The following is a 15,673-nucleotide window of genomic DNA, read 5'->3' on the forward strand; positions in this document are numbered from 1 at the left end:
ATTTAACACCTTCCTGCCCGGTCCATAGTAAAATTACACCTGGGTGGGATAGTCACCCTTCTGCGTAGATGTCAAATGACAGAATTCAGAAAAAATGGTTGCTTATAACAGGGAAATCATGGTGTGTAAAAAAATAAATAAAATCCTGATAACTCTCCAGAGTAGAACAGCGATGTTATGGTAACACTGTATTGTCCTGGTCACAGTATGTAAAAAAAACAATTGAAAACAAATATTATATTGTTTTTTTTGTTGTTTTTTTTACATACTGTCACGAGTCAGAGTCTCTGATCACTGACACACCAATTATATGATAATGCTGTACTGCACAACACATACTGTAACAGTATGTAAAAAGACATTTTTTTTATTTATTAATTTTCCACAAAACTGTGACAAAAAAAATTGCCATGCCTCTTACTAAATACCTTGGACTGTCTACTTTCTAAAAATGGGTCATTTGGGAGATATTTGTACTAGGGTTGTCCCAATACCGATGCTAATATCGGTACCGATGCTAATATCGGTACCGAAACCAAGCATTTCCCTGAGTAATGCTCCGATGCTTCACCTGATACCTGGACAGTCAGGGATGATCAGTGCGGGAGGGGGAGTTATAACACCAATCTCCCTGTATAGATTTCAATAAAGCCTGACAGCTTCTCCCCGGACCCCCCCCCCCTCTCTTTCAGCTGCTTTAGTGAAATCTATACAGCGGTTATCGGTGCTTGTAACTCCCCCCCAAAGCCGCACCGATCACCGCTGACTGTCCCTGTATCCTCCTCCAGTCCCCCCTCCATGCTGCTGCTCTCCCCCTCTGCGCTCCGTGTCCCCCCTCCATGCTGTTGCTCTCCCCCTCTGCGCTCCGTGTCCCCCCTCCATGCTGTTGCTCTCCCCCTCTGCACTCCGTGTCCCCCCTCCATGCTGTTGCTCTCCCCCTCTGCACTCCGTGTCCCCCCTCCGTGCTGCTGCTCTCCCCCTCTGCGCTCCGGGTCCCCCCTCAATGCTGCTGCTCTCCCCCTCCGCATCCCCCTCCGTTTTGCTGCTCTCCCCCTCCGCGCCCCCCTCCGTTCTGCTGCTCTCCTCCTCCGCACTCCGTGTCTCCCTCCCATATCCTCCCCCCCCTTGATTGATTGATTTTTGAGTTTAGTTAGGCGCCAAATGCCCACTGTGAAGTGAGCGTCTAAGCACCGCTGGTGGGTTTTAATTTGAATCAATCCTTTGTCCTCAATCTGTCAGGATGAAGAGCGGAGGTAGGAGCTGTTAAACCCGGCTCCTTCCTTTTCCAAATGAACAGAGTCAGTGATCACGGACTCTGCCCATTCATATAACTGAAACATCGTAACCTGTGTTTACGATGCTTCAGTTTATGAATGGATAGGGGCCTCTGTCTCCTCTCCATTCATTTTCAGTGCAGCTGAGGCTGCTGAGAAAGGGACTGGGGAATCTCTATATCCTCAGTCTCTTTCTCTGTCTCAAGGGGGAGATATCATTGTAAAAAAACATAACAAAAAATAGTAAAAAATAAAATACTGACACATGACATAAAAAAAAGTATCGGTACTTGTACTCGGTCTTAAAAAAGTGGTATCGGGTCAACCCTAATTTGTACTGTCCTGGCATTTTCTGGCCTCAAGATATTAGACCGTCAGTACATCAGGATTGATCACTCTTTAAGATATATATATGCAGGGCTCAAAATTTCAAGTCCTGAGATACGGGTTGCTTGCCACCAGTTTCCCCATCCAACCCCTACCCTGCCCTGCCCCGCCCCTAACTCCGACCCTAAACACGCCCTCATAAATTATGTCATGAAATGACACTTAAAGCGCTGTTTTTTCTAAGGGAAAAGGCATAATGAGCTAGTATGCACAGCATACTAGCTCATTATGAAATACTTACCTTAGAATGAGGCGTCGGTGTCCCTCCCGGTCCACGCAGACCGGGAGACATCTTTCCGGCAAGGTCCAGCAGCCTTAATCCGAGAATCCCCTGTGCGCATGCGCCGCTGCATTCAGTGGCTCATTGAGAGGGGAATATCTCCTAAACCGTAAAGGTTTAGGAGATATTTTTTTTACCTACAGGTAAGCCTTATTATAGGCTTACCTGTAGGTAAAAGTAAAATAAATAACTTTACTACCGCTTTAAATGATTTATGCAGAATTAAGTTATAAAATAAATAGTAACAACAACTTTATCCGTGCTCATTAGTGCAGCTCACCTGTATCCATCAATGCAGCCTCACCTGTGTCCACCATGCAGCCTACTTGTGTCCACCATGCTGCCCTCATTAAATAGTTTTTTCTGCCTCCTGCTGACGCGTCCCCCTGCAGTCTCTACCCTCAGCTCTCCAGCTCCCTTAGAACCTTTTCACATGTGCGGACCGTATGTCTGCTTTTTCATCCATCCGTTTGCGGATCAAATAGGGACATACATTGGTCCCTATGTGATTGCAGGTGTCAGCGGATGAACATGCGCTGACACCCGTTATCACCCGCCTCCGCAAAGATCCGATTTTGTGGACGGAAGAAAACCCAATTTTTTTTCTTCCGTCTGCGGATCGGATCGGATGAACACAGACACACGGTCCGTGTTCATCCGATCCCCCATTGGGGAGAGCGGAGAAAAGACAGGGCGGTCCCTGCACAGTGTGCGGGGACCGCCCTTTCAGCCGCCAGCTCAGCGGGGATATACGGAGCGATCCCCGCTGAGCTTACGGACACACAGAGGCAGAACATTACTAATCCACCCTGTGTGAAAGGGCCCTTATGCAGCTGAGAACAGAAGTTTTGCCTTTCATTTCTCTTTTAAATTAAATTGGTTGTCTTTTATAAGGTAAGGGTTTACATATACTGTACTTTAAAGAGGATCTGCAGTCTGCTCACATAATTTGTAATAAAATCATCTTTGCCATTCTGAAGCTTCCCTTCAACCACTGTGTATATATTTTTATAGATACTGTGATTCTGTACTCGCCAAATGTGCTGCAGAAATTTCCCTCCACTAAGTCTGGCTACAGCCACTTTAACTGTGGGCAGCAGAAGCTGCTGCCTGTTCACTTCCTGGATTTACACAGACACACAGAGGCACACCTCCAGCTCTGCAGCTTTCATTAGCCCTCTTATGACTCACCCCCTCCCTTCCTGGCAAGCTCTCACATGAGTGAGAGAGAGAGATGTGCATGATGTCAAAAGCCTAGGTTTTTGACCAGACAAGATATAGAAAGTGGGCTGTATTTTACTGGCAGAAAAAGTTTTACTATCCAAAGTTAAAACAACAAGGGCGGAGGATTTAATAGATGGAAAAATTAAAAAATTACGGAAGGTCCATGTGATACATTTGCCTATATGTCTCAGTTTACTGCTCCCTGCTAGCCAGGTTATTGATGTGCTAATGTCCCCTCACTATTTCTAAAGGTTAATTGATCTATTGTGTTGTGTGAAGGAGAGCTGGGTTTAAGTGGCTTGTGTTAATTATTCTGATTGCTTCATTGTGGTAATTATCTCTCTATATGCGGGGTCGAGCGGTCTGGTTGATGTATTCAGTACAGCTAGTGCTCAGCGTCATTGATGTCATTGTCTAAAGAAAATGTGTTTCAGCATCGGCCCCGTCGTGTCTACCTACTCATCTGTATGGAAGCCCCAGTGTGAGGGGGGCGGAGATTTGTCATTGTAACAGTTTTGGAAATGACATATAAGCTGTGTGTTATAACATTAAAGTCTGTGTTGTTCTAGCAGTAAGCCTGGACTAATGTGTGGCTTTCTGGGCGATTCCAGGGATATCCCTCCTCGTGGAATATTGGGGTGATTTTCGTTATGGGAAGAAGGGAACGTTGACGGGGATATCATACCGATACCGTCACAATTGGTTGGCAGCAGCGGGATCTTCCCTTCTATTCCCCTTCACACCCGGATTCCAAGCAGACACTGGAAGAACTACTGGAAGTTCGTGGAAGGATTGCTAGCAACAAAACCAAGCGGGTCATCATAGCAGAATCAATGGAGCTAGACCAGGAGGACGGGATTGCAGCAACGCCAGCAGTACAAGAGATGGAGACACCAGTGATTCAGGAGGAGGAATCGCCAGCCAACAAGCTAATGAGAGAGAAGCTAGCGTGGTTCGGCCCAAACCCAACGCCAGATGTGGTACTGAAAGTGATGGACCTGTTAGCGAAGGAGGCTAAAGAAATAAGGGACGCAGAACTACAGTTAAAACTGGCAGCAGTCCAACAAGCAGCCGCACATTCTCCAAACAGTGAGTACAGCACAGCAGACGCAAGGAAGATTCCGTTTAGCGCTTTTAAAGCTTTTGATGAAAAGGACTGTGAGATTGATAACTTCCTGGCGGATTTTGAGCGACAATGTAACCTGCACCGAATAGCTAGAGGAGAGTGGGTTGCAATATTGTCAGGCAAACTGTCAGGCAAAGCTTCTGATGCTTTCCGGACCGTGCCAGATCAGGATATTCATAGCTACGCCCGGGTTAAAGAAGTGCTCCTGGCTCGTTATGCAGTAACCCCAGAGTCCCACCGACAGAAGTTCAGGGACTCACGCAAAACCACGAAAGACTCTTATGCGGAATGGGCATGGCAATTGTCCCGGTCGGCCTCTAACTGGGCTAACAGCAGCCAGGCCACCACCGCAGAGGACATTTTGCAACTAATGCTCCTGGAGCAATTTTACAATCACATCCAGACGGACGTCAAAGATTGGGTGAGAGATCGCAGGCCCATGACTCTACCAGAGGCCGCGAAGTTGGCGGATGAATATGCAGATACTCGCAAGACGAACCAGGTCACACCACAGGAACAACCTCCACCACAAACGGTGCCCTCACACCCACCAACCGCTAGATACCAACCTCCTAACAGACCGGTGACATCTAGCCCTCGCTATCATCGCCAGGAGGGCAACGAACAACGCTGCTTCCGGTGCAAACAGCTGGGTCACTTCAAGCAGAATTGCCCCATGAATGACAACACCAGGTCAAATTGGTCTCAACCTGGGTACCGCCCACCAGCAGCAGCCCATTGTGTAGACTCGGCTTGGGATCCAAAGGAGCTGGGTCAGGAAGAACCATTGGGCACCCCTTACGAAGCCCTCATGGTAATATCTGTTATTACGGACAACAGGGAACACCATTGTCAGCTGGTCATGGGCGACAGCCCTGAGCCGGAGGGGCCCTGGAGGGAGCTGGGCAGAAAGAGGCACCGCCGGCCACCCTTCAAGAAGAAGAGGTCCTGGAAGCCGTATAACAAGCTGACCTGGGAGGAGAAGAAGCGACTGGAGGAGAGGGAGTCGCAGCGGGCGTCCCAGATGCGTGCCGAGATGTTCGCCAAGGGCCCACCGGTGGCCCCTTACACCACCACCCAGTTCCTGATGATGAAGGACCACGTGGAGAGCCTGCAGGACATGAGCAAGCAGGAGCTGATCCGTGAGTACATAGAGCTGGAGGAGTGCATAAGCCGCATGGAGGAGGAGGAGAACAACCACCTGAGGTCACAGCAGCATGAACTGGAGATGGAGCTGGAGAAGCTCCAAGAGGAGAACCGGCGGCTGCGGAGGGAGCAGGGGGTGGCTGACCTTATGGGGCTCTGATTCCCCTCCCCCCCCCCGGACTCTGAGCACCAGTGCTACAGCATTTCAACAAATATAACTTTTTCTTTTTATGAATCTCCTGGGATTGTCACTTCAGAGCCATAACCTGCCCCCTCCCATAGCGGGACACCTAGACGGCGGCGCACAGACCCATTCGCTGTCTTCACACTGACTTCTGGTGACTTTGCAGATCGCACAAAGACTTGGGGACTGACCGGCGTGTGATCTGACGACCCGGTGACATACCTGAGTCTGAAGCAGTTGCCAAGGGAGGTCAGTCATGCCAAACGGAGTTAACCTCTGACTAATAGCTCTGAACCCGTCAACCCTACTGGACCAGGGAAGGTCCAACCGGGTTTGCCGGAGCAGGGAGCAAAAGGGGGGCCATTGTGATACATTTGCCTATATGTCTCAGTTTACTGCTCCCTGCTAGCCAGGTTATTGATGTGCTAATGTCCCCTCACTATTTCTAAAGGTTAATTGATCTATTGTGTTGTGTGAAGGAGAGCTGGGTTTAAGTGGCTTGTGTTAATTATTCTGATTGCTTCATTGTGGTAATTATCTCTCTATATGCGGGGTCGAGCGGTCTGGTTGATGTATTCAGTACAGCTAGTGCTCAGCGTCATTGATGTCATTGTCTAAAGAAAATGTGTTTCAGCATCGGCCCCGTCGTGTCTACCTACTCATCTGTATGGAAGCCCCAGTGTGAGGGGGGCGGAGATTTGTCATTGTAACAGTTTTGGAAATGACATATAAGCTGTGTGTTATAACATTAAAGTCTGTGTTGTTCTAGCAGTAAGCCTGGACTAATGTGTGGCTTTCTGGGCGATTCCAGGGATATCCCTCCTCGTGGAATATTGGGGTGATTTTCGTTATGGGAAGAAGGGAACGTTGACGGGGATATCATACCGATACCGTCACAGTCCACTTTAAGGAGGTCACTGTGAGGAAGAGACGCTGTGAGGGATAGTACTCTTTTGCCCCAGAAAAAGAAGACAAAATCTCCTTCTGGGGGAAACACTACACATGAGGCTAATGCCACGTACACGACCGTTTTTCGCGATGTGAATAATATATATTTTTTAATGTCATTAAAGACGATCATGTGGGGGCTCCAGAGCATTTTTCGCAACGTTAAAAATGGGAAAAATTTAGAACATGCTCTAAATTTTCGCGTTGTTTTTAACGTCGTAAAAAATGGTCATGTGTAGGCTTTAACGACGTGAAACTAATGGAACTTCCCCTTTATAGTGCCGTTGTACGTGTTGTACGTCACTGCGCTTTGCTACAGCATTTTTTTTTAACGATCATGTGTAGGCAAGGCAGGCTTAACAATCGGGTTGAAAAAAAACTTGTTTTGTCTAGACCATTAAAAATGGTCGTGTGTACGCGGCATAAGAGTTGCTTTCATTTCTCCTAGGCCTTCAAGTCAAGAAAAGCCTGGAACTCAGTTCGTAAGTTCAAATCCAAGAGCAAGTTCTCACATTTGGGTCCAAAACATTGTGTCCAGAAGTTACAAGCTATAATGTCAGATAACCACTTGAGGACCGCCTAACGCCGATATACATCGGCAGAATGGCGCAGCTGGGCACAGGCACGTACCTGTACGTCGCCTTTAAGGGCCGAGCCATGGGTCGCGCGCAAGACAAGGTCCGAATCTTCGTGACCGCGGGACCCGTGGATCCGATTGCCGCCGGTGTCCCGCGATCGGGACACAGGAGCTGAAGAACGGGGAGAGGTGTGTGTAAAAAAACCTTCCCCGTTCTTCTGTGTGGCAGTGACACTGATCGTCTGTTCCCTGATATAGGGAACGACGATCAGTGATGCCACGCCCCCCTACAGTAAGCATTACTCCCTTAGGGCACACTTAACCCCTTAGCGCCACCTAGTGGTTAACCCCTTCACTGCCATTGTCATTTTTACAGTAATCAGTGCATTTTTATAGCACTTTTTCGCTGTGAAAAAGACAATGGTCCCAAAAATGTGTCAAAAGTGTCCGATGTGTCCACCATAATGTCGCAGTCATGAAAAAAATCGCTGATCGCCGCCATTACTAGTAAAAAAAAAAAAAATATATTAATAAAAATGCCATAAAACTATCCCATATTTTGCGCAAACCAATCAATAAACACTTATTGCGATTTTTTTTTTTAACAAAAATAAGTAGAAGAATACCTATCGGCCTAAACTGAGGAAAAAAAAATTTTTTTTTTATATATTTTTGGAGGATATTTATTATAGCAAAAAATAAAAAAATATTTTTTTCAAAATTGTCGCTCTATTTTCGTTTATAGCGCAAAAAATAAAATCTGCAGAGGTGATCAAATACCACCAAAAGAAAGCTCTATTTGTGGGAAATTTTGTTTGGGAGCCATGTCGCATGACCGCACAATTGTCAGTTAAAGCGACGCAGTGCGGAATTGCAAAAACGGGCAAGGTCCTTAACCTGCATAATGGTCCGGGTCTTAAGTGGATAAAGAATGAGCACTTCATACTGGGGGTCATTTACTAAGGGCAAATCGCACTGAAAGTGCACTTGGAAGTGCAGTCGCTGTAGATCCGAGGGGGACATACAAAACAGCATTTTAGCTTGCACATGATTGGATGATAAAATCAGCAGATCTACCCCTCAGATTTACAGTGACGGTACTTCCAAGTACACTTTCGGTGCAATTTCAAGTGCACTTTGCACTTGTAGTGCAAAGTGGATTTGCATTTCTTAATAACCCCCACTGTGTCCTTTTTTTTTTTTTTTTTTTTTTTTTTTTTTTTTAAGTGTATTTTTGTGCGTGTACTCGAGAGAGGAGCCGGACTGCAGGAGTTGGGAGTAGGCAGGCCTCCCCCAGAGGCAATCTGCCACCTTTCTCCATGCCCCGGGTGGCAATGGCGGGTGTGTGAGGGGGTCCTCCCACACAGCCCGCCCTACCTGCTCCGCTTTGAAGCCCAACGGGGCAGAGGGACTCCCTATAAGGGAGTGAGAGGATTAGCCCGCTCAACCAGCCCCATTAGTCCTTCGCCTCTCTTTTAGAGACCGCGTGGTCAATGTGAGTGTGTTAACCCAATTTAGAGTGCCTGTGTAGGTGTGGTGGTTTTTGTGGGAGGGGGGTGGGCGTACTAAGCACAGGCTTACCTTGCATAGCACACCCACCGGGAGCCGGGCTGAGACCACCAAACTCAATTCACATGAAGCCGAGACCGGGATCCGAACCTCTAGCTGCAGAGGTGAATGGCTTGTCAGCGCAGTGCCAATCGCGTTGAGCCACCACAGCTCCCACAGCTCACTGTGTCCTTTTTATTGTACGTGGAAAAAAAGATTTTAATATAAGTCAAAATCACAACTTTTTTTTTGCCTAAAGATCTGCTTAACCACCTCAATAACAGTCACTTTCGCCCCTTCCTGCCCAGGAGAATTTTCAGCTTTCAGCGCTGTCACATTTTGAATGACAATTGCGCAGTCATGTAACACTGTATCCAAACAACATTTTTATAATTTTCTTCCCACAAATATATTTTCCCTACTGCCTTTACAACCCCTTTAAAGCAGGCTTTATAAGGAGTCCTATGCCTCGTACACACACAGGTTTCCCGGCTGACTTTTTACCTCAGGGAAAGCCGAGAACCAGTTCGGCAGCTTTTTCCCCCTACACACAGCCAGTTTTCCTGGCAGGAAAGCTTTGGCCGGGGAACCCGGCTGTGTGTATGCTCCACCGCAGTGTTTCCCAAACGCCGGGAATCGCGACAGGAAAAAAGAGAACATGTTCTAATTCCCCCCCCCCCCCCCGGGTTTCCCGGCGGTTTTCCTGACGGGAAAATTGCCATGGAGCATACACACGGGGCCAGTTTTCCCGGCCAGAGGCTGTCATGGCAGTTTTCCCGACTGGAAAACTGGTCGTGCATCAGTTTATTAAGGCATCAGTTTAATAAAGTTTTACTATAGAATTGAATTCTGGAGTGTGGTTATCATTTCCTTATGTGGTGTATCACTTGAGACAAAGGGGAGAGCTGGAACCTGGGACTGGGAGAACTGCATATTCTGCAAAGCTTTGTGTTTGTAATGTGTTGAATTCAGCTAATTGATTGGTTGCCCTGGGCTCTGCTTTCTGCCTTATTGAATAAGCCCATTTGTCTTTAATAAATATTTTTGGGTCATGTGTTTAACATGTATCTGAACTATTTCTTTTTTTGTTTTTTTAGGTGCTGTTAATCTACACATGTTCTAGTTTAAATGAACTGTGACTGTTACAAGTGGAATCCTGATTTCTTGTCCTACGTCACCACCTATCACAGTGTGGCCTGCTTCAAAGGATCTTTCTGCCTGTAAAAGATGCCCAGACCTAGGCACTTCACTTAGCCTTCAGGTGAATGATGACCTCTACAACATCATCACTGAGATAAAATACGTGGATCTGCTCCTGCCACGTGTCCACGTCCCACCTGTCTGACTTGATTGGTTTTGTGCGTGTTATTACTGGCATTTCCCCCCCTTCCCTGGTGCCTTTTTATATATTTTTTTTTTCTGGTGTGTGTTTTTGTAACCTCAAACTTTCAAGATGATGTGTGAAGTTATGCCCACCATAAATGAGGACAACCGTCGGGGGTCCACTTACGGATCTGACGATGCTAACTTTGAACAACTTATGGTCAACATGTTAAATGAGAGGGAACGACTTCTGGAGACTCTCCGGGAGACACAGGAGAGCTTGGCCACAGCACAGCTGCGCTTACGGGAATTGGGTCATGAAAAAGAGTCACTTCAGAGACAACTTAACATCGCCCTTCCACAGGTAAGATACTTTTTAAAGAGACTCAGACACATGCCAATGTGGTTCAGGGTCCTAAGTGAGCAAAATGAATGTTTCTCCTTAATGCTAAACTCTAGACAAGGAACTAAATGCAAAGTTGAAATGCACATAGGATGACAGTTCTCTGCAAAATTAATTTTGTTCAGCCAATTATGTGTTCTATATATCCTGCTAGACAGATTAACCACTTGCTGACTAGACTTTTTCTGGCACTTTAAATCAGTATTTTGTGCTAGAAAATTACTTATAACTCCCAAACTTTTTTTTTTTTTAGCAGAAACCCTAGGGAATAAAATGGCGATCATTGCAATTTTTATGTCACATGGTATTTGTGCAGCGGTTTTGCAATTTTTTGGAAAAAACACACTTTAACCACTTAAGGACCGGACCAATATGCTGCTTAATGACCCAAGGGGGTTTTACAATTCGGCACTGCTTCGCTTTAACAGACAATTGCGCGGTCGTGCGATGTGTCTCCCAAACAAAGTTGGCGTTCTTTTTTCCCTACAAATAGAGTTTTCTTTTGGTGGTATTTGATCACCTCTGCAGTTTTTATTTTTTGCGCTATAAACAAAAATAGAGTGACAATTTTGAAAAAAATGCAATATTTTTTACTTTTTGCTATAATAAATATCCCCCAAAAACATATATAAAAAATGTTTTTTTCCTCAGTTTTGGCCGATACGTATTCTTCTACCTATTTTTGGTAAAAAAAATCGCAATAAGCGTTTATCGATTGGTTTGCGCAAAATTTATAGTGTTTACATAATAGGAGATAGTTTTATTATTTTATTTTTTTTACTACTAATGGCGGCGATCAGCGATTTTTTTTTCGTGACTATGGCGGACACTTCGGACAATTTTGACACATTTTTGGGACCATTGTCATTTTCACAGCAACAAATGCATTTAAATGGCATTGTTTATTGTGAAAATGACAGTTGCAGTTTGGGAGTTAACCACAGGGGGCGATGTAGGAGTTAGGGTTCACCTAGTGTGTGTTTACAACTGTAGGGGGGTGTGGCTGTAGGTCTGATGTCATCAATCGAGTCTCCCTATAAAAGGGATCACTCAATCGATGCAGCCGCCACAGTGAAGCACGGGGAAGCCGTGTTTACATACGGCTCTCCCCGTTCTTCAGCTCCGGGGAGCGATCGCGAGGGGGTGGCTAGAAACTAATAGCCGCGCCCTCATCCCTGATCGCTCCTGAAGCCACGGGAACCAGCCGCATGTACCGGGGGGGGGTCCCGATCGGACCCCCGACCCACATCAAGCAGAGCATGTACAGGTACGTACATGTGCCTGTCCGTGCCATTCTGCCGACGTATATGTACATGCGGCGGTCCGGAAGTGGTTAATAAATAATAAAAAAACACAATAGTTACCTACATTTTTTGGTATAATGTGAAAGATGATGTTACAGCGAGTAAATAGATACCTAACATGTCACACTTTAAAATTGCGCACGCTCCTGGAATAGCATCAAACTACGCTACTTAATCTCCATAGGCAGCGCTTTAAACACCTTATCAGGTTACCTGTTTAGAGTTACAGAGGAGGGCTAGCACTAGAATTATTGCTCTCACTCTAACATTTGCGCCGATACCTTATATGTGTGGTTCGAGTATGGTTTATATAAGCGTGCGCGACTTAGATATGCGTTCGCTTCTGCATGCGAGCACTGAGGAAAAAATGTTTTATTATTTATTTTACTTTTTATTTTTTATTTTTACACTGTCCTTTTAAAAAAAAATTTGGATCACTTTTACTGTAATGTAAACATCCCTTGTAATATAAATAAGAATGACGGGTTCTCCTTCTGGAGAGATCATGGGTCAAAAAGACATATATATATATATATATATATATATATATATATATATATATATATATATATATATATATATATATATATATATATATATATATATATATATATATATATATATTTTCTTCAAGCCTGAACCAGAAGTGATGTCATGACGTCCCCTCCAGGGCCATAGAGTCGATCAAAGAGTATTACCTGTTTGATCACCTATGGTAGCAGCCAGCAGCATCGTTGGACCATTTCTCGAAAGGAACCGGGCGGAAACGGTAAGCCAGAGAAACATCAGTGAGTGGCGGGAGGCGGGACGTCCTCTCCCCTCCCACTGCTTCAGAAACCGTTTCAGTGGCTCAACGGTATCGGGGTTATGGCTAATATCCTCAGCCATAATCCTGGTAAACCATTTGCAAATCGCATCGCATTATTATTATTCTTATACACGTATTGCGGTCTGCAAGTGGTTAAGATCACAGTGCTAACTGTTCTATCAGCATGTTCTCTACCTAGGTATTACATACCTTACAACTATTCCTTGGTTTGAGGCACATTGTCCCCAAATCAGTTTTCTAGCATTTTCTTTTAGGTTTAGAAAAGTAAAGAAAACAGGAAGTTATATTGGATTTAAAGGTTGGGTTCTATTCATTCTTTACTTTTATTTATTTTTAAGTGTTTATTACTTTTGTATTATCTATTTTTAACCCAAAATTTGGTTTTACAATATTTATCTTGTGGTTGGGTAAATTTGAAATAATGCTTGTAAATATTTAAATATTTTTTATCCAGCCAGCAGGTGGAGCCCAAGGAATTGTTTGATTGTTTTCAAAATGATTTGCAATGAATGGGCAGCGCTTTCGAAGCGCTTGAAAATCGCTTTGAAAGCGCTGCAACACAGGCGGTTTTAACCCCTTCTTCCATCCTAAAAGCGCTGTATAAACGGCACTAACGCGGCCATGGTCCCAGTGTGAAGGGGGTCTTACAGACCAAAGTTCATTCCTTTGATCTAAAAGAAGCAAAAGATACTTTGTTTATAGTTATCTCAGCGCTGAGGAATGTTGTGATAAACTTGGCAGGCTGTCTGTTTTTGGGAAAAATGGGTATGCTTTAGAAGGATATTAAATGAGGGTATTAACCAGTGCATCACAATGGGAAATACATTTTAAAGAGCTAATAAAAGTCCTGGGTGGCTTAAAGGGGTGGTTCACCCTAAAAACGACTTTTTTTATTACACTGCCCCCCTACATTACATTACGATTAAGGCTATTAATTTTTTTTTTATGCTGTACATACCTTTTGTACAGCATATTCACCCGTGGCATCCGGCTTGCGAGTCCCGCGGGAGTGGGCGTTCCTAACATGTCTGTGATTGACGTTTGACCAAAAACGAGCTCCCCCCGTCGCGTAAGCTGCGTCACGATTGGCGAAAGGAGCCGAACGGCGATGCGCATGCACAGTATAGCGCCGACTCGCCGTTCGGCTCCTTTCGCCAACCGTGACGCGGCTTACGCGACGGGGGGAGCTCGTAATTTTTAAATTTCCGAATTTTCGTATTTCCGAAATTCGGATTTTCGAAAAGTCGCAAATACGAATGTTTTTTTTTTTTTAATTTTAAAAATCCTGAATTTTCGAATTTTTTCATTTTTTATTTTCGAATTTTTCAATTTTAGAAATTTCGATTTTTTTTTCTTCGAAATATCAAATTTTCGTTTTTTTTTTTTTTCAAATTTTTCCATTTCTAATTTTCCAATTTCCGAATTTTCGTATTTCGGAAATTTCGTATTTTCGAATTTTCTAATGTTTTATTTTTCGAATCCACTAATTTTTAATTTTCGAATTCATGAATTTTCGAAATTTCTAATTTTCAAAATTCCAAATTTTTATAATTTTCTAATTTTTCATTTTCGAATTTTGGAATTTTTCATTTTCGAAATTTCGAAAATTAAAAATTTGAAAAATAAAAAATGTTAAAATTTGAAAAATAAAAAAATCAGAATTTTCGAATTTTCAAAATTTTGGAATTTTCTATTTTTATAATTTTAGAAATTCCGAAATCCTGAATTTTCGAATTAAAAACATTTTTTTCCCATTTTCGTTTCATTTTTTTTCCCGGAAATTTCTTTTTTTTTCGTTTTTATTCGTTTTTTGCTTTTTCGGAAATCCGAAAATTCGGAATTCCGAATTTTCAAATTTCCGAATTCCGAACTTTCGAATTTCCTGAATTTATGAATTTACGAAAAAAGCAAAAAAAACGAATAAAACGGAAAAAAAATGTGTTATTCCGATTTTCCCGAATTTACGAATTTCCGATTTAAAAAAACAACAACGAAAATAACATAAACGAAAAAAATGAATTTTTTTCGGCAGTGCACATGTCTATTTGCAGGTAAGTGTCACATAATGCAATGCATACTAGCACATTATGCTTTTACTTTGCAAGGGCAAAGGAAGGAAGAAAAAAACCCATCAGAGTTTACCTAATCTTTAAAACATAAAAGGCTAAAAGACCGAATTCAGAGAGTAGTGGTTAATGATTCTTACTCTGAATGGTCTAATGCCGCGTACACACGACCATTTTTAATGGTCTAGAAAAATATGTTTTTTTCAACCCGATTCTTGTCAAGCCTGCCTTGCCTACACACGATCGTGAAAAAAAATGCTCGAGCAAAGCGTGGTGACGTACAACAACACGTACGACGGCACTACCATTCGGATGGCGCCCCACCCTTGGGGCTGCTTTTACTAATTGTGTGTTAGTAAAAGTTTGCTGAGAGACGATTCGTGCTTTTCAGTCTGTTACAGCGTGATGAATGTGCTATCTCCATTACGAACGCTAGTTTTCCCGTCTCATAACTTGCTTCTGAGCAAGTTTCACGTTGTTAACGCCTACACACGATCATTTTGTACGACGTTAAAAACGACAACGTGAAAAATGACGCGAAAATTTAGAGCATGTTCTAAATTTTTAATGCCTATTTTTGCTCTGGAGCCTACACACGGTCGTTTTTAATGACAAAAAAAACAAAAACATTTTTCACATCGTGAAAAATGGTCGTGTGTGCGCGGCATAAGGTTATCAGTGGTGTACCCCAAGGTTCAGTGCTGGGACCCTTACTTTTTAATATCTATATAAATGATATTGGGTCTGAGATCAAAAGTAAAATTTCTGTCTTTACAGATGACACCAAGCTATGCAGTGGAATAACGTCCTTACAGAATGTCTCCAATTTACAAGCCGACCTCAATGCTCTGTCTAATTGGGCGACTAAGTGGCAGATGAGGTTTAGGCTTAATTTCCATGGACGTTTTTACAGCCACTTTTCTGAGCGTTTTTTGCAGCTTAAAAACAGCTCTCCATGTTAGTCTATGGCCTCATGCCCACCATGATGTTTTTGAGCTGTAGATGGCTGAGCCGTTTTTAAGCAGCAAAAAAAAAAACAGGACCAGTGCGTTCT

The 15,673-nt window shown here is 43.8% G+C and overlaps 1 protein-coding gene across 4 annotated transcripts in view; it reads left to right on the forward strand.

Moving 5' to 3' along the window:
• Nucleotides 1-15,673, forward strand: part of PPFIA3 (PTPRF interacting protein alpha 3) — a 624,634-nt gene that overhangs the window by 108,899 nt on the left and 500,062 nt on the right. For all 4 annotated transcript variants that reach the window (XM_040327613.1, XM_040327612.1, XM_040327615.1 and 1 more), the window contains one exon: nt 9,792-10,381. In XM_040327613.1, coding sequence (XP_040183547.1) covers nt 10,148-10,381 — 234 coding nt within the window. In that variant the 5' untranslated portion in view covers nt 9,792-10,147. The remainder of the gene's footprint in view (nt 1-9,791; nt 10,382-15,673) is intronic.

Source organism: Rana temporaria, chromosome 10 (genome assembly GCF_905171775.1).
Source record: "Rana temporaria chromosome 10, aRanTem1.1, whole genome shotgun sequence".
NCBI lineage: Eukaryota > Metazoa > Chordata > Amphibia > Anura > Ranidae > Rana > Rana temporaria.